This window comes from Sorex fumeus, unplaced genomic scaffold (genome assembly GCF_029834395.1).
Source record: "Sorex fumeus unplaced genomic scaffold, SorFum_2.1 ptg000009l, whole genome shotgun sequence".
NCBI lineage: Eukaryota > Metazoa > Chordata > Mammalia > Eulipotyphla > Soricidae > Sorex > Sorex fumeus.
The window spans coordinates 31,896,588-31,916,736 of record NW_026606066.1 but is presented as its reverse complement, the minus strand read 5'-3'; the positions used below and the strand labels follow the sequence as shown (position 1 = coordinate 31,916,736).

The 20,149-nt window shown below is 37.5% G+C and overlaps 1 protein-coding gene across 1 annotated transcript in view; it reads left to right on the top strand.

The window, feature by feature from the left end:
- The first annotated feature begins 3,355 nt into the window (after positions 1-3,355).
- TTN (titin) overlaps positions 3,356-20,149 on the top strand; it is a 291,603-nt gene continuing 274,809 nt past the window's right edge. Inside the window, exons 1-9 of the mRNA XM_056110131.1 lie at positions 3,356-3,552; positions 5,589-5,692; positions 8,084-8,287; positions 10,090-10,377; positions 11,074-11,159; positions 11,250-11,542; positions 16,343-16,670; positions 17,450-17,602; positions 18,240-18,377. Coding sequence (XP_055966106.1) covers positions 5,602-5,692; positions 8,084-8,287; positions 10,090-10,377; positions 11,074-11,159; positions 11,250-11,542; positions 16,343-16,670; positions 17,450-17,602; positions 18,240-18,377 — 1,581 coding nt within the window. The 5' untranslated portion in view covers positions 3,356-3,552; positions 5,589-5,601. The remainder of the gene's footprint in view (positions 3,553-5,588; positions 5,693-8,083; positions 8,288-10,089; positions 10,378-11,073; positions 11,160-11,249; positions 11,543-16,342; positions 16,671-17,449; positions 17,603-18,239; positions 18,378-20,149) is intronic.

Below are 20,149 nucleotides of genomic sequence, written 5' to 3'. Positions count from 1 at the left end.
TCCCTCTGAAGTGAGTATTGGAATCTCCAATTTACAGCTGACAAATCTGAAACTCAGAGAATGAAGTGAGTTGCCTGGGATCCTCCAGTGAATGGGGGACATTTCAGGTGTCTCTTCAGGGTCATTACTCCAGAGTCAGTGGTTTAGAAATCTTCTAGATTTCAACTTTATGAACTTACTTATTTTGGTCAAAGTTTAAATAATCAGATTAAAATAATTTTTCTGTAATTAATAGTGCAGTAAATATATCAATAACTATTAATATACCCACAAGTAATTATATAAATCAACTGATCTGATATTACCAATGCTATTATAACTGGAGGTAATAAAAATGGAGCAAAATGGATCTTTTCTTGAATTTTAAGCAACTGTCCTACAGCCCTGCCCATTTCTCTAGTGTAGCTCTGTCTCTCTAAGTCAAGGAACACAGACTATAATCCTTTTAAAAGGATTGTTTAAGTCTGCACATTCTTCTCTGTGTGCCTCCGGAATTTTCTTTTCAGTTCCCTTACGTAAAAATAGCTCAGTAATAAGCCTGCATCTCAGAGTTAAAGTGCCTTATAAGTGGAAAGGACTATATATAAAAATATATGTACATATATATGTTACTACAAAATATTACTAAAATGCAAACTCCTGAAAAGCAGCTATTCTCTCTGTTGTGTGCATTGCTATAATTACAATGCTAGAATGATAATTGACACATTAAGAAAACACAACAGTATGGTAATGTATTTTGGAAATGTGTATTTTGCTTTTTCACTCTGAAAAGACTCATATTTGACTAAAAAATTGTGCCCATTTCTCAAATAACCCTTTGATAGTTCTTATTTTGGTAATTGATCTAGGTATAGTAAACAAAGTCTAACACTACCAACTATGTAGATGGAGTGACTGTTTTACACATAATTTAGGTCATAGATTATCAAAATGTATTCTTGAATAGAAGCTTCTGTAGACCACAGTCTTGAAAAGTGCAGGATACGTAACTATAATCCTGATCATCACTGTAGCGGTGATGGCCACTATTGGCCATCATGTAGCATGTCTGACACAATATCACAATCAAGCAGATACATCATCTAGCATGTCTGACACAACACAATCAAGCAGATTCTTACTGAGTTGATATACAATGATAGAACCTAGTAGCATAATACTGTAGCCCAGTGTTTAACATTAAGCATGCTTAACTGTACTTAATGGATTGCTTTGACATGAGGCTAAAAAAATTCCAAAACTAAGTTGGCATTATATTTGAATGATAAGCTGTTTGGGATTATGTATGGGGCTCCTCCCCACTATTAACTGGTAAAGTGAGATCTAACTGCATCAACAAACTCCCTAAATCTGAGTAGATTTATTTCCCTCTGGACAAACTTACTATATTCCCTCTATAGTACATATAATCTTAAAACTAGTGCCTATCTTGATCACCTACTATTCACTAATTCAAAAGCAATTAGTGAATTAGTGACTGAAACAGTCACTTACTTGTTCCTTTTATCATTCCTTTCTTTTACCCTCTTTCCTTTCTTACTCATTTTCCTTTTGCTCATAACTCTAAATGTTGTCTAAAAATGCAAATACCAAAAGGCAAGAATATTAACATTATAGCAAAGTCTAGAAATGTTCCAAAACAAAGACATTGTTTGTTTTGAAGAAACAAACAGTTTCTTTGAAGAATACGGCCTACTTTTTTGGCACTTGTGCAGTCTGTAATCTTATCAAGAAGATACAAGTTTCAAGATTCTATTCACTCATTGTCTCTAGTTCCCATGAGAATTAAAGTGGTTTGATTTTGGTTCCAACAAACATTAACATGTTTCACATTAGCTTAAATGAATCTGAAAACATACAGGCACTCATACAAAAACCATATACATACATACATTCATATACACAAACTTATAACACATTTTAAGCAGAGAGTTGGTAAATATACCCCAGATCTGAAAGATTACTCATCTGAGTTTTAATTTGCATTATAACTGGAAGATTGCCTGTAAAATGAATCTCTAGATGGACATAATAATATATATAACATGATATTAGTTATGAAATAAAACAGGATTATGACAGATAAAGCATTTAGGGGAAGTGATATTTGTACAGCAATCACTGCTAAAGAAAGTAAATGCTAAATATATGATGCAATATTGTCTATGTACTGTACTATAGCCATTATCTAATATATTTTAGTTCTGTTGAGTATAAATAAATTAATCGCTACATAAAAATTATAATATATGAAATACTAAGAAAGTTAAAAAGTCTTCCTCATAGCTAAGATATTCCATAAGACATAAATAAATTTAAATAAAAATTTAAAATATAGATCTACTTTTCTTTATAAGAAAATCCTCTTTACATTATCAATAGGACAATTTTCTTCACTCTCAGTAGAGTTTTACAAATCTCTCAGCTGAACCATTATAAAGATCTTTAAGCATGCCCCTTTGTATTTGAAATATCTCTTGCCTGAAATTAAATTCAGCCCTAAAATAGCAACTATATCATCTCCTAACCACTTCCCATTAGTAACAGCAAACTCCAGAGATTAGTAAAGTAGTCTTCATGTTCCAGGAAAAAGAACCCTATGGATAATTTAAATGTAAGATTTGGCTTCTCATTAAGGAGAGGCACAGGAAAATTTGTTAATATTTATGCTACACAAAACCCAAATCTGATCAAAGTAAAATAATTGTAAAGCTTGGAATAAACCATGAGCAGGATTCAGACTTCTCTGTCAACTTTATTTTTTGCAGAGTTGTATACACACTTAGCTCATTAACATTGGCTTAATTCTCACCAAAGTAAAATGGATTCTGGAGAATGCATTTAATACAAATAAGCTAGCCACTGATTCTTCAAAGAAGGTGAAGTCTTATGCATGAGATAAATCCCCTCATCTGCTGTCATGATTGACGGGTCCATTTGGTTGGTTTTATGGGGGAAGGGAATAGGAACAGATTCTCACACGGGTCAGAGTTCTCAGATTTGTGGGTATTTGATATGACTGACCACACGTATTTTTATGTTGTCCTATATTCTTCTTAGACCAATATTTTTATACTTTAATATGGGCAACAAATGCTCTCCTCTGAGTCTAAACACCGTTATTCTTTAAAAACGGCTTTATTACTTGGATAAGTCCTCTTCGGAGGTGCTAAATTTAGCAATGCCAATCAGAGGAACAGGTGGTGTGTGACACTACCAAATAGGTCCCTCTCCCATCATGCGTCCCTAAAAGAGCCAATCACCGGGTCCCTGCTTGAAGATGTGGGCCTGTCAGCAGATCTGGGGAATAAAAGGGAAGGGCCCAAGCCTGGCTCTTGAGCAGTCGTGCATTCCCAGCCTCGCCTCGGGTGTAGGGATTGCATAGAAAAGCAAAACTACACAGTCGTGACTGTGTAGTTTTGTTTTTAGGTTTAGAGGCTCACCGATTCATGTTAGAGATGGTCGAAAACACCAACTCTAGATAGGACGTCGTTTCAGAAGCAACCTTGGGCTTAGTCCCATCGTTTTTGGGCACTCTTGAGAAATCAGGTGAGCAGCTTTTTTTTTTTTTAAGCAGTAGAGCTCCTTTCTAATTAATTTTTGGTTTCTGATTATCTTTAAATGCTCAATGCCTATTGTGGAAGTGTCTGTCTAAGTACTTGTGGCCGGTGCTGGTCTGTTCTCTAAATCTGTTCAAATTTGTTTTAAATTGAGTAAATATTTTTCTTTAAAAGGCTTAAAGCTTTACTAGAAAAGCACAGCAGGTTCAAACTGTTTAAATGCACCTCATATTCTAAACATGTTAAAGTTGAGGTCCAAAATGATGATAGAGCTGTTTGTTTCTTTTATAGACTCTTTTTGTCTGTTAAGAGTGTTCAAGGTTATATTACTCAGTGATAAAGTGAGACACACCAAGAATAGCTCTGATAAAATGCATGTGGTATCAGCTACACCCTGATGACTTTTTAAGGAAATCAACTGCTGAGGTATCAGTTGCAGGGCAGTGACAGAACACTTGCCTGCTGTCAGTCAACATTGCAGAGTTTATTTTGAGAGCATGGCATTTTAGATGCATACCTTCAACCCTAATTAGACAAAGGCAGTCTAAAGAGCAAGTGCAAAAACAACAAAATTTACCTAGACAATAGGAATGAAAGATCAATTAAAGTCAGTTACTCAGAATGTATTCAGAAATCTGGAACAAAGCTATATAATTTTTCCTAAAACACTCAATGTAAGAGAATCCAGCTATTTTATAAGATGCACTAAACTGTAAACATAAAAAGTTAACTACAAAATGTTGGTCATCTTAAAGTGACTATGTGACAGTAGAAGTTTCAAAAATAGTTTTAGACACTGAATTTTCCTTATACAAGTTTTATAATTTTGGAGAATTCTGGTTTTATTTTCCTATAGCTAAGTAAAAAGTTAACAGTAAGATACAGAATTATTGTTATGAAGACATACCATAAAATTTTAGTAATCAAAAAATTTTATAACAAGGAAGCAGTTGACAACAGAGGAGTTCCCTTTTTCATTTCAGAATAAGAGAATAACCACATAGAATCATTAAGGCATTTCTCCATCAGGCATTTTGCCCACATAATCCAATTAGACAGCTACTTTTTTCCACTTATTTGCAACTTTCATATTCATTTCTTTATTCCTGATTGGTCATTATGAAAGCACAGGTATGTTTTTAAACTTCATTTATAGATCACTTCAGTCTTCCATTTTTTGGTGTTTTCACAATGTGCCTAATTATAAACTAAAGTTAGTATTTTTCCTTCAGATCTCTAAAAATTTAGTCTTCTCACATGCATTTCAAATCTCTTTAATTTTCACTTTAGCAGTACAATATTTATTGCACAGCTACAATTTGAAGAAATAGCAAGAAACAGAAAATATGGTATACTACAAATACATCATACGAATAAGTTTTCCCAAAACTCTTCAAGGGAAGAAATTTCCAGGTTCAGCTTTTCAGTTTCATTCACTGTTTGAAGGAAATACATGATTATTTAAAGTAATAAATTATGTGAAGTTTACAAATATTAGCAGTAAAAAGATTGGAAAAAATAGTAAAAAAAAAAAGTAATATAGTAAAAAAAAGTAAAAAAATCTATTTTAAACAATTATTTTGATAGTTTAGTGCCAATCTCTAAACTGACATGAAGATTTATTTAGTCTTTTCAATTCATTTCTTTTATTATTTTTATTACCTTCACCATTTTTTTCTCCATCTCTCATCCAGACTTCTCACCCTTCTTATGACAGAATTTCCACTATCCTTTGACTAGGAACTTTCAATCAGTTGGCTGGTTTGCCCCTCTCCATAGTTCCGCCTGCCCTTCCCACCTCCCCCCCCCCCCCCCCAGCCCCTTTCCCTTAAACTGCCTAACCTATTCATTTGCAAGGAAATTCAGGGACCAATTGTACAAGTTTAAGACACAAGTGGGCCCATCAGCTCAAAGGCCCAGAGATGAACTTTAGAGCTAGCTGTTTGAAAACTGCTTCTCTGCCATCTCTGAATAAACTCATGTGCCTCTTTCTAGTGACATCCTAACCTTCTCTTACTTTTTCAGAGTGCCTGAAAAGATGACGACCCAAGCACCGACGTTTAAGCAGCCGTTACAAAGTGTTGTGGTACTGGAGGGTAGTACCGCAACCTTTGAGGCTCACATTAGTGGTAAGCACACACTGTACCTTCCTCCTTTGTTTTCTTCACCTCCTTTCCATTAAGTTAATCTTGCTGTAGGGCTTGAACCAAGTTAAATGCACACTTGTGCTCGGTGAAATTGGCTCAACTCTATAGAAGGGTCATTTTAAAGGTATACTGTTCACAGAGTACTGACAAATCCTGACGGTATAATGGGCTTTGAAAATGTTTTATTCATATTTCTAATTTCACAAAGCAAAATAATTAGCATAGGATTAAAATTGCTGTCAGAATCCTGCTGCTAAGAAGGCCCAAATCTGGTCATTCTATATTTGGGTTCAGACGCAAACTCAGACAGAAGCCAAGAGCCCCAGCTCCTTAGGGGCCAGCGCTGGAGCTGCTGGGCAGGTGGGCTGCTGCTGACCTGTCTGTGTGTTGAGTCCCAGTTGTTTTATCCAGAAAACAGCAGTGCAACTGCTTTTCATTAGATGCAGAATTTCCAGTGATGAGCTTAATCTTAATTTAATTTTTTAATCTCTTATTTTAAAACATCATTGATCCTAGGAAATTAAAAGATTTTCCAATTTTCTGGAAATGCAACAAAAGTAATATATACGTCTCTATTCTATATACTAAAAAAAAACATTGGCCCTATAATTTAATTTAAAAGTGAGAGCTGTTTCTTTTTTTTTAATCTTCAGTTTTTTCTAACTCCAAAGATAGTTCCAGAAAATATTGGCTGTGTGCAACAAGCTACCCAGAGTATCCCGCCTGCAGGGCAAAGCCTGGCAAGCTCCCCATGGCATATTAGATATGCTAAAAATAGTAACAACAAGTCTCACAATGGAGACATTACTGGTGCCCGCTTGAACAAATCGATGAACAATGGGAGGACAGTGCTACAGTGCTATTTTATAATAAAGATGTAAAATAAGATTTGCTTTTTTCTTTCTTTTTCCTTTTATTTCCTATTTTATACCACCTTACTCATAAATAGATAGCATTTTATTTTAGATTACACAAGTATCATAAAATAATTCTGGATTTTCTACTATGTACACATAAAGGCCAGTATAATTCTCCTAATACCTAATAAACTGACTGCATTCACTTATTTATCTTGTATTGCTCAGAAATTTATGAGCTTAACGAAACACATACGGCTTCAGTAAGAATCTTTTCTGCATGTGAGGCAGTGCATTCTGCCTTCCTCATAGATTTTTGTTTCGTCACACTAGTATGCTAACAAGTCTGAGGAAAACAGCACTGAAAATACTAGATACCTATGAATGCATCAAATAAACTATTTACAAGGTCATAGTGGGAGACAGGCTAATATAAGAATGATAAAACAACGTTTTCCTGGCTGACTAAGTATCCTCAGTATAAAGAGAGAGCACCTGACTTTGTGAAAAATGTAGAATAAACAGTGCTTTGAATTAGCCAGATGGCTTGTGAATGCACGGATTTGACATACTTCAAAACAAACTATTGGGATGATCTTCACTCCACAACTTATAGACAGAAAAAGATCTGTTTTTTCTATTTGCAACTCCAGCAATACATGTTTTTCTGGAAGGTTAGGTTTGGCTTTGCCTCTTACTTTATGAGAAACTGCCTCCCCTAAGATAGCATTTTATTAGTAATTGCTCATTTGAAAGGCTGGAGAGTTCAGAAAGGCATTGTTCCTGCAACTGTAGAGGAGAGAGAGACTTGAGCATAATCCTTTGTATTCTTAAGTTGGACTTTCAGATTCTTTTGCAGCTTTTGCTTGCTCTCCATTTGTTTTTGTAGAAGACAAGACTCACTTATTATTTCCAAGTTCCCTTGCTACTTCACCTTTCCAAATGCCTTTCAGAATTTTAATGATGTCTATTAAACTGCATTAGCTAGAGCCTTGGACAGAAGGGCAGGGGATTGAAATTCTAGTTTATTGAGGAACCTTAGAAAAATTAGAGAGGGATGGTAAAAATGGTAAAAAAAAAAAATCAGATGGAGCAATAATACATTGGTGAGGGCGTTTGCCTCGCACAAGGCAGACTCAGGTTCAAACCCTGGCATCCCATGTCCCCTGAGCATCACCAGGAGTAACTCCTGAGTGCAAATCCAGCAACCCCTGAGCATCACTGGGTGTGACCCCCCAAAATAAGGAAGCAAAAAAAAAAAGAAAAAAAAACAGAGAAACTTTAGAACTTCATTTTCCTTCCCTATAAAATTAAGGGCCTAGCCTCTACATAAACCCACAGACTTCCCGAATGGTCTGCAAGTTCAGGCTTTTATCATTTGGCTGTCAAGTTTTCACTATCATAATACAGTATCACATGACAGATGAGTAGCTTGTACAGGTTAAGATGGGGCAGTAATCAACATGCACCAGATTATGACCCACTCAAACCTAAAGATGAATTCTTTGCTCTGCAGGTTTCCCAGTTCCTGAGGTGAGCTGGTTTAGGGATGGCCAGGTGATTTCTACTTCCACACTGCCCGGCGTGCAGATCTCCTTTAGCGATGGCCGCGCTAGATTGATGATCCCCGCCGTGACAAAAGCCAACAGTGGACGATACTCCCTGAGAGCCACCAATGGATCTGGACAAGCGACTAGTACTGCTGAGCTTCTGGTGACAGGTATGCTTGAAGGGATTTGTGGGGACCATCCCATCTTTTCCCCAGTGCATCACAGACATTGGAGCCAGGATCTATAAAGCACCTCTGCATATCAGAGACAGCTCCAAATCTAAACAAGGCTGATAGGAGACTGCATTGAAATCAGAGTTTGCCTTATCAGAGTCAGTGTCTCCCAAAAAAGAGAACAAAAGTGGCTAAGAATCAGTTCCTCTATTGAACACATTAAAGACTCAAAAGTTTTCCAAGGAAATATTAAAACATCATGAACATCATGTTTAGGAGCAAGTAGGAAAGCTTGGTGTCATGTATGCAATGCCACTATGAAAATAAAGAACTCACATTTTAAGAAGAAGCCTAGATGATAGGAAGTTCTGCCACAGAGGTAGGGTGGGATGGGGGATGGGGGGTGGGAGGGATACTAGGACTGGTGGGTGGTGGAGAATGGGCATTGGTGGAGGGATGGGTATTCGATCATTTTATAACTGAAACTCAAGCACAAAAATTTGTAAGTCTACAACTGTACCTCATGGTGTTTCACTAATAATAATTTAAGGAAGAAAAAAAATACCCTTTGGCTGTACTATTTAACAATTATTCTTTAATTTCCAAAAAATATAGTAGGAAACATACAGGAGCTAAAGAAACTATAATAGGGGCTGAAGAAATAATAGAGGGGTTTATGCACTTGCTTTTCACATAGTCAGCTCTGGTTTGATCCCTGGCATGATATATAGTCCCCTGAGCTTCTCCAAGAATGATTCTTGAGTACAGAGTCAGGAATAAACCCTGAGCACAGTTTGGCCCCAAACTAAAACAAAACCAAAAAGCCATTAGTATTTAGTGCATAGTAAATACAGAGAAGGCAAATGTTTCTTTACATTTTAAAATCATGACTCCACTTACTCAGTAAACTTATTAAAATTATTCTGTGTCTTTAACTTTTACATAATGTTATAGATGTTTATCTGATAATCCATAACTTTACACTAATAATTTATAAGGCTATAAGTGACATAAATGAAGGCCCTTTAGGTGAGGGGGGCATGAACATAACATTTTTATGCATACACAGAAAATTTAGAAATGGAAATGAAAAATGCACAGGCTTGTCAGCATCTGTTATTGCTTGTTACTCAAAATCAGATCAAAATAAATCCTGCTTACCCTTCATATTTATATTATAAAATTTTTCATTCACTGTAACAAAAAATTTCCCTTTCCATAGTATAACTACATTGAATCATATCATTATTTGGATAAATATTTTAAATGCAAGTAAATATTTGGATTATTTGAATACTGATGAAGTTAGAGATGTTTTTTGATATTTAAAATTAAATTAAAATTTGATGATTCTGTAGATCACAGGTGCACCCATCAAACCAACCTAAGGAATGAATTTTATTGGAACTAACTGAAATATAGAAGATTGCCTAACATGTTAATATAATGCTAGCTATGATACTGGTTGGAAATGCTAGACTAAACCTAGATTTTTTTTCCTTTTCTTCTTCTTCTTCTTCCTCTTTTTTTTTTAAAATGTACTACATTTTTGTTAACATTTGTAAACAAAACTGTTAAACAAATTGTGAGTAAAATGTGGTGGGATGACCTCCTCCCGTCTCCATACTTCATTTTTGTCATCAGTTGTTCATTAAGTTGGAACTCAAGGTCAGGCAAGGGTATTTGGTTCAGAAAATTATCTTCCAGTTCTGTAAGTAGAGCGAGCCGTGATTGTTTAAAAATAGCCTGTTGATATCACATTCACTGTTGGTCCTGATTTTCTTCTGTTTCCCCTGCAGCAGAGACAGCGCCACCCAACTTTGTTCAACGACTGCAGAGCATGACCGTGAGACAAGGAAGCCAAGTGAGACTCCAAGTGAAAGTGACTGGAATCCCTACACCTGTGGTGAAGTTCTATCGGGACGGAGCTGAAATTCAGAGCTCCCTTGATTTCCAAATTTCACAAGAAGGCGACCTCTACAGCTTACTGATTTCAGAAGCATACCCTGAAGACTCTGGGACCTATTCAGTAAATGCGACCAATAGCGTTGGAAGAGCTACTTCAACTGCTGAATTGCTGGTTCAAGGTGCGTATTGGAGGTTAAGAAATAAGAAAAAAAATAAAAGAGAGAGGGCTGATTTAGGATTAATTAGGGTCAGGGGTTCATCTGCCTGTTCCCTGAGGTCCTCCAGATATTGGGAGCTGCAATCAAATTTCAACACCTATGAAAAGTCTCTGAGACATGAGCAGAAACTCAGAATCATTGAAGTAATCTGTGGTTAGTTAGTAACCCCATTATGAGCTGGAAAGTATTTCAATTAAGCTATTTATATTTTCAAATTATTGGCAAGTGATGGATTTTTATTCTTTAGATCCTAAGTTGATTCTTCTCTAATGATGAACATTTTCTGTTTTTAAGCCTAATTTGTATTCAGAGAATACCAAACTTTGTGCTTTTTCCTCCATTGAGACAACTAGAAAATGTTATTAACTTTGCAGTCAGAATTAATATGATTTCTTTTAAAATGGGTTCATCTTGGGCTGGAGTGATAGTACAGTGGGTAGGGCATTTGCCTTGAACTCGGCCGACCCAGGTTCAATTCCCAGCATCCCATGTGGTCCCCCGAGCACCACCAGGAGTAATTCCCGAGTGCAAAGCCAGGAAGAACCTCTGTGCATCGCCGGGCATGACCCAAAAAGCCAAAAATTAATTAATTAATTAATCAATTAATTAAATAAAACAGGTTCATCTTCTTAAAGATGTATCTTTCCCTTCTTGCAGGCGAAGAAGTAGTCCCCGCTAAAAAGACAAAGACAATTGTTTCGACTGCTCAGATTTCGGAAACAAGACAAACCCGGATTGAAAAGGTACTTTTCTAAACTGTTGATTTTCCTATTTTGCATATGGGTGCTTCACCAATCCCTTCTCAACGCGGTTTTTGTTTCCCTCTTTTCCAGAAGATTGAAGCCCACTTTGATGCCAGATCAATTGCAACAGTTGAAATGGTCATAGACAGTGCCACTGGGCAACAGCTGCCACACAAAACACCTCCCAGAATACCTCCTAAGCCAAAGTCAAGGTCTCCAACCCCACCATCCGTTCCTGCCAAAGCACAGTTAGCTCGACAGCAGTCCCCATCACCGATACGACAGCAGTCCCCATCGCCGATACGACAGCAGTCCCCATCACCAATAAGACAGTCCCCTTCCCCAGTCAGACACGTGCGAGCACCGACCCCATCTCCAGTAAGGTAAAATCTACTAATGCATCTTTGGGCTAGGTTAAATCCATAAGAAGAAAAATAGAAGGAAGAGTGTATCATTAAATAAAGAAGATAATCAAAAAGATTGCTCGAGCTGGCCCAGTAACGTCTCCATTGGAGACTTTGTTGTTACTGTGTTTGGCATACCGAATATGGGAGCTTGCCAGGCTCTGCCTTGCGGGCGAGATACTCTCGGTAGCTTGCCGGGGTCTCCGAGAGGGGCGGAGGAATCGAACTCGGTTGGCTATGTTGGCTGCGTGCAAGGCAAACGCCCTACCGCTGTGCTATCGTTCCAGCCCAGTCAAAAAGATATTTAAGATTATTTTCACAGATCTTATATTAGTTTATATTTGAGAACAGTTGGAATTTTAATTCTACATTCTTATTTGTACAGTGTTTAATAAGTGTTTGCTTAGGGGTCAAGAAATTAAAAAAAAACACAGAATTTAAGGTTCATTGTGCAAAGATTGGGGGTTCAGTGTCCAAAATTGCCAATAAATGCCCTTTACTTCATAAATTTGTATTTTAAACAAATTAAGACTGACCTAGAGAAATAATTATTTACAAAACAGCCCCTACTAGATACTGCTCTTTCTATACCTGACATTTGATTGGCACTCTCTGAGCATTATCTCATTAAACAGTGACAATAAGGGCTGGAGAGATAGTACAGCTGGTAAGGCACTTACCACACATGTGACTGGTCTGAGTTCAACCTCCAGCATGGCTATGTTTCCCCAAAGCAGTGATTCCTAAACATAGAGCCAGGAATAAGCCCTGAGCTCAACCCACCCCCCAAACAAAACAAAAAAAGTAGTAACAATTACTTCTAATAAATATTCCTTCTAATTTTATATGTAGCGAAAGAAGTTAAGTAATTTGCTTAAGGCCTTATGTCTTTGATAAGAGAATCACAATAAGAATGACTTCAGGGTGTTTTGAAGGAATCAATAAGACAATTTGTTGAAGGTGCCTTGTAAAAACAGAAATAATTATACAAATGTTCTTCTGTGTCAATACTAAACAGAAACATCGAAATATTTTGCATGTGCTTATGCTATTATATATAAGAAATAAGTTTATTTTGGTGTTCACTTAAGATGAAGATATTTCAGAGGCCAGAAAAGTAGTATAGGAGGCAAGGCATAAGGCACTTACCTTGCTTATAACCAATTCCAGTTTGATTCCCAGCTCTACATATGGTTCCCCAAGCACCTCCAGGAGTGACTATTGAGCCCTGAACGCCACATAATGTGTTCCAAACACCTTCCCATGGAGACATTTCAGAAGTAAACATACACTAACAAGGCTCAAGAATTGTATAATCAAATACAATTTATTTACCACAGATTTGAAACTTTAGAATTGGGTTTACTAATGTTGAGTTTACTAATATAAAAAAGCTGAAAAATATGAAAAATTTGAAGAAAACGAAAAAGAAATTGTTGATCAATTAAATGAAGTAAGACATATTAAGGAAAAGTTTTCCTTCCAGAAAAATATTGAATATGCATAAAGATAGAGCTGACCTAAAAAACATACAAATTTGCTGTAAAATTACTATATTCCAAAGAGCATGGTAGTGATAAATGATTGGAAAATGCATCAGAGGTAGCAAAGAGTACAGAAATAGATTCACATATACAGGACTCAATTTTTAAACCAAGTGAACTTCCAGTTAATTGGAAAAAGGGATATTTTACTCTACAACAAATGCTACTCTGTTAAGCTACATGTCTGAAAGAAAATAAATCTCTACCCTCTACCTCACACCATTTACAAAAGAAATCTCCTGAATAAAGAGCTGAATTTAAATAAAGATTAAACATGCATATTCATTACATATATATGAAAAGTCTTAGGGAAAAACATTTGCAAGGGAGAGGTTTTCAAAATAGATTTCAGATTTAATCCTTCCAAAGTAAAAATGTATGTAAGGCAGAAGAACATTGCTAAACCAAAGGGTGCACTTGTGAAAAGAAAATTAAGGTATTCCTTCCTCAAGGTATTTTATGCGACATATTATCACAATTGCACAAATGCTACAATGGAAAGGGCACATGAGTAGAAACAGTGCATTAACCTACACAGCAGCAGTATATGGTGATGCCCAGTCAGACCCCATAAAAGGAGCCAAATGCAAACAGCGGACCTGAGGGCTTGTATTTGCAGCGTTTATAATAGAGAACTAATGTCAAATATGTTTAAGGAAACTTCCACAAATTACAATTTTAAATGGAAAAACTAAGTAACATGAAAGGACTCAAATATTTTCACAGTGAGGAAATGTAGTATTCAATAATTATATGCAAAAATGGGGCCAGAGAGATAGCACAGTGGTCAGGGTGCTTACCTTGCATGCAGTGGACCAAGCTGATCCCCAGCACCCCATAGAGTCCCTTGTGCACCACCAGAAGTAGCCCCTGAGAGCAGAGTCAGGAGTATACTCTGAATATAGCTGGGTGTGGCATGAAAACTAAAACAAACAAACAGAAGCTTGATATCTTCTATCTTTACTATATTGGCACTAAAAAGATTAAATGCATGTATTAGTAAATATAAATATGAAACCTTGAACAAAGGGTTTATTTTAAAATGCGTGTTCGGCTATTAGATTTTTTTAAGTATTCTTTTTTATGCTATCTACAAGTTTGAACACCAGAAGAGAGATCAGTTGTGCTTTCTAAGGAGAAAAAAGTTTTGCCATATTTTTAATCCAAGTCTAATAGATATTTAGAATTCCAGAGCTTCTGTGATTTCCTAGGAGGAAGTTTGAACAATTCTGAGAGTTCATTAACAAGTCTTAATTTCTTAGCCTCCAAATTCACCTTGCAATAATTAAAAAATACAAATGTCCCATTTGTGGAAAAAATAATGACTATTCGAGATAGACTACTTCCTAAATGTTTCATGGTTTAATCTTGATTTTGTCAGAAAGTAAGGCAAATATATTTTATTGAATAAGGGCATTGTATCTTGCTGTGACCAAGGGATTATTTTTATTGTAATAGCAGAAATAAGCACTTTCCTATAATTTCCTATAATGACTCAAATTACATTGATTTTCACAGTTATGGGCTTACCTGCAACCTGCTGCTAATAATTTATGTCATGCTAATCATGTCTTTAACTCCTTATAATCCACCTTACTAAGTACAAAAAAAAATCCTGAAGTTGAAACTTTGTGAAGTACATGTCACTGCTTTTTATCAATTGGCATACAAATTAAGTTATTTTAAACCAATGTTTGTTATAACTCTAAGGAAATCAGTTTCAAAATAGTTATGTTTCCCTACATCCGCTTTGAGTTTACCTACAATTGCACATATGAAAAGTAAATTTACTTCAAGAAAATAAACACTTTTTAAAGAAATGATTAAACACTTTTTTGAAACTAGTTAATGCTTTACTATACGATGAAATTTACTGTGTAGTTTAGGGAAAATATTAACTTTACCTTGAGCCTTAGTTATTGTAAAATTTTTTCATTTATGATCAGTATAAGTTAAATACTGTGTAGTGACAGTATCTTTTTATTACCCTCTATGCAGTAAATACAATTATAAGGCAACACTGCCACCTAAAGGGGAAATGAAACTAATTTTATTAAGAAATTAGTTATTTAAAAAAAGTTTAACTTGATTAAGCAATGCCTAAGACCATGCAAGATCAGGATCACTTTTCTTTGGTTATAAATTTTCAATTTAAGATTCTTTTACTGAAGCTATTTTACTTTGGACTCACAAAGAGTGATGAAAATTGTTTCAAAGAAGGCACATTTGGGTATAATCAATGAAATTAAAGACTATACAAAATCCTTAGTTCTAGAATTAACCAGTCTCATAGTAACTCTAAGTTCTTCTAAAGAAGTCTGAAAAAAAAATAAAGATGAGGATAAAGTAGTCCACAACATTTTGAATGAAACAAGAATTTCCAAAGTACACTGTAGAGTCTCTATCCAAAATGTTAGATGTATCCTACAACTGTTGGCATATATATATATATATATATATATATATATATATAAATCTATAAAAAGAGAAACTAGAAAGCTTCTTTCTAGGCAGGATATGCACATGACATAATGGCTGTGGAAAGTCTTGCAGAAAAACATGGGCAAACTTTAGCCTAGAGCTGCAAAAACATTTTGAGTCAACACCTATGTGACATCCCCTCACCATCCATCCTAAAACTGGGAGCACAAAGAAACTCAAGGACAAGTAGTTTTAACCATATTTGTTTATATGTATATATATTGCTGGAGCGCTAGCACAGTGGGTGGGGTGTTTGCCTTGCTTAACCCGGGGACCTGAAGAGTTCGGTTTCTCCGCTGCTCTGGGAGAAACATGCAAGCTACTGAGAGTATCTCCCCTGCACCGCAAGCCTGGCAAGCTACGCACTGGATATGCCAAACACAGTAACAAGTCTCACAATGTTACTGGTGCCCGCTCCAGCAAATCGATGAACAACGGAAAGACAGTGACAGTGACAGTGATGCATATGTATTTGTCTATATTTTAAGGAAAATGACAATTTTTTTCCTAATGCTAAAAAGTAGACCGGTTACAGGAGCACGTAACTCAGATCTGAGTGTGACTCTCATAAAGAATTACAACAAAATGGGCTTTCTGAGATTTAAAACAAATTGCTTTCAAACGCTATTTGCTCCCTAAATAGGTGCGGGGAATTGATGCATGATTTAGACACTCCCAGATTTTCCTGTCATGATCGAAATCCCACATTCTATTCCTCTTTTGACGCATCTTGACCAAGCTGCTTGGTTTTCAGGTCTGTGTCTCCTGCGGGGAGGATCTCCACGTCCACGTCCCCCATCAGATCTGTGAAGTCCCCGTTACTCATACGGAAGACTCAGACGCCCACCTTGGCCTCGGGCCCCGAAGTGCCTCCCCCTTGGAAGCAAGAGGGCTACGTGGCCTCCTCGGAGGCTGAGATGAGAGAAACCACGGTGACGAGCTCCACGCAGATCCGGACAGAAGAGCGATGGGAAGGGAGATACGGGCTCCAGGAGCAAGTGACGGTCAGCGGGGCTGCGAGCGCTGCTGCCAGCATGTCAGCCAGCACGACCTTCGCGGCAGGAGCTGCTGGTGCAAAAGAGGTACCATCAGGGGCCAGAGGGATACTGCTGTAGGTAGGGCGCTTGTCTGCCCTGAGGCTGACCTGAGTTAGGACTGCCAGGAGTGATTCCTCGGGGCAGAGCCAGGAGTAAACCCTGTGCAACGCTGTGTCACACACTCACCTCGCCCCCTTCCATCCCCTCCCCCACCTCTCCTCCCCCCCCCCCCCCCCAAGAAATTGTTAGAGATTATCTTGTTCAGTTTTACTTCATTGCCCATTCTGGTTTCTCAGACCAAAATCCACACGGTGTGTAAGTGGAAGGAAAAAGTCCGATGAATTCAGAACATAATAGAAAACAGAAGAGCCAATTTGGCTCTATACTTTTTTTTTTTTTTTGCTTTTTGGGTCACACCCAGCGATGCACAGGGGTTACTCCTGGATCATGCACTTAGGAATTACTCCTGACGATGCTTGGGAGACCATATGGGATCCTGGGAAACGTACCCGAGTCGAGATCCTAGGAAACAAACCCAGGTCGACATCGTGCAAGACAAACACCCTACCCGCTGTGCTATTGCTCCAGCCCTATGAAAGTATTCTTCATTGGGACCAAGATGCTAACCTCTGAGAACTTTATAAAATATATGTAAAAATTTTGTCAAGTATTTGTAACATACCTCATGAAACTCTCTCTTGGCACTGATAATTGCATCTGCACGCATCTAAGTTAACACAGGTAGTTCGGTGTCTGTATGCTTTTGTATTATCTACCAGGCATGTCATTTTAAAGAACAATATACTTGGTCATTTCTAACCCAGGTGAGACAAGAAACTGACAAGAGTGCAGCTGTTGCGACTGTAGTTGCTGCAGTTGATATGGCCAGAGTGAGAGAACCGGTTATCAGTGCTGTAGAGCAGACTGCTCAGAGGACAACCACGACTGCCATGCACATCCAACCTGCTCAAGAACAGGTATGCACAGGGCAGCCAGGCTGACCTGACCAACCAATGCCTCAGTCATTCTGAGGATAGCACTGGAGGTCAGCAGCAAATGGTGATCTAAAACACCAAAGGTATTCAAAAAATTGCTACTTGACAAAGTGACTGTTCTTTGTCATCAGTTAGACTGGCAAGAGTTAACTATTAGGAAGGAGAACAGGAAGTCGTTTGAGGTATTCAAAGTATAAGGTGCCTGGCTGAGAGAGGTCAAGTAGAGGCCAGAAAAAATCTGCCAAACAGTGAGCACTCTTGCTTTCAGTGCTACAGTCCAGAGCACTTAAATCCAGAGCTCATTCACTACAAGAGCCAGGCTTGAAACCATTATTGCAGGGCAGACATTTACCTTTCTCTAAGCTTTCCCCAAATATCACTGCTTTTACTTTCCTCAAAACAAATGTGAGATTTGATTCATGGTTGAGAAGTGTTATAAATCCAGGATAATTTCCCACCTTATATTTGAATAGATTTTCTGTTATAGTTTAAAATCACTCTAGCTTGGCTTCTTATCCTCTCTTGTGTGACATTTATGTCTTTATCCTGATTTATCACTGCGACTTTTTTATATAAGGTGCATTAAAGTGTTTCCTTTCTTTCCCCCCATGTAAACCAGATAAGAAAGGAGGCGGAGAAGACTGCTGTAACCAAGGCAGTAATGGCCGCCGATAAAGCCAAAGAACAAGAATTAAAATCAAGAACCAGAGAAGTAATTATGTCAAAACAAGAGCAGATGCACGTAACTCATGAACAGGTGAAAATGGCTTTTGATGTGAAATTCCGCTTGCTACCTTCGTTAACTTAGGGCCAGAGTGATAGCTTAGCGGGTAGGGCGTTTTCCTTGCACGCGGCTGACCCGGGTTCAATTCCTCTGCCCCTCTCAGAGAGCCCAGCAAGCTACTGAGAGTATTCTGCCTGCACGGCCAGAGCCTGGCAAGTTACCCGTGACGTATTCAATATGCCAAACACAGTAACAAGTCTCACAATGGAGATGTTACTGGTGCCCGCTCGAGCAAATACATGAACGATGGAGGGACAGAGACAGTGACAGTGTGACAGTGACAGTGTGACAGTGACCCTTGTTAACATAGATAATGTTTACTGTGAAGAGTGTTGTTACTTGTACAACATGGTTATCCTGACATCTCCTTGTATCCTGGGTAAAGAATACCAAAGTCCCATAAAACCACTGGACACTCCTCTGATGTAGAAGAAAGGGATCTTCATGAACACACAGTGGGGGGCCAAAACAGGAGCCCACTTACACTGATCTGTATTGATCTAAACAGGAGGCAATGAGGAAAGGATGCCAGGAAAAAAAAAAAACACTTGCTGAGGGAGTGCTAGGAAAAAGTAAAATGAAGATTCAACACACAATCTTTGAAAAAAGCTGAAAAACTGCCCAATTGCTTCTTGCCTCCTTGGGTGAACATCCTGGATGAATTTCAAGTGAGATGGACAGCCTGGCCTTTGTAGATCAAATGACCAGAAAAGTGAAAAGGACAGCCCACACCATCCAATAATTAGGGCCTTCAGGGATAGAATATATAAGGCCTAATTAGTAAGACTATTGGTCTCGAAACCGATTGTCAATTGGGTGCTTTGAGAAGATGAACTTTCAAACCTCTTTCAAATCTGATATCCTGAATATTAGTGATAATGTATGAGAATGCAAAAAAAAAAAAAGAAAATGAGGAAAACAAACCCAGCAGTGAGTTCACACACACACACACACACACACACACACATGCACATACACTCCTAAGCATCCAGGATCCAGGTCCAACAGGGTGCTAAACATTTGAAAAGCATTTTTTCCTGGAATAGATACAGAATTTTGACCCACAATATCTCAATTTTATAAGAGATGTCTTGCTATCACAATATTTCAGGAAGTTTTTGTTGTATAAATGTACATAAAAATTGTCTATACTTAATTTCTCACATATGAAGTTAAAGAATCAGAAAAATTATTTCCAAAACCTTATATCCTTATAGCTTATGCTCTAAGATTACCTTTAGGGGTCAGGGACATAGGTCAAATGACTAGTGTGAAATTCTGCATGTAAGTGGCCAGCTGTGTCCCATCACTGGAACCACACGGGCCGCTGAGCAACATAGTAGGAATAGCCCTGAGTAGTGCTGAGTGTGGCTTCAAAACTGAAAAATAACTTACAAAAATAATCTTTATATTATACAGTAGCATAAAATAACATTGCACAATATCATTTATATAAATTGGAAGTCTTTTTAAAAAAAACATTAACTCTCTCCTGCAAATCAAAAAGTGTTGGGGAACCAGGGATAGCACTACACTGGCAAAAAAAAAAAAAAAAAACTTGTCTTGTAAACCTGAAGCTGGTGAGGCATCCGATTCAATTCCTAGCACCACATTATGTACCCCAGTGCAATCCCAGTGGCTCTGCTATTGGGGAATCCTCACAACAAAGTTCTCACAACAAAGTTGCCTCTGGTGAACTTTACAACTGAAGTGTGAAAATATCACAACCAAGTGTATGTGACCTC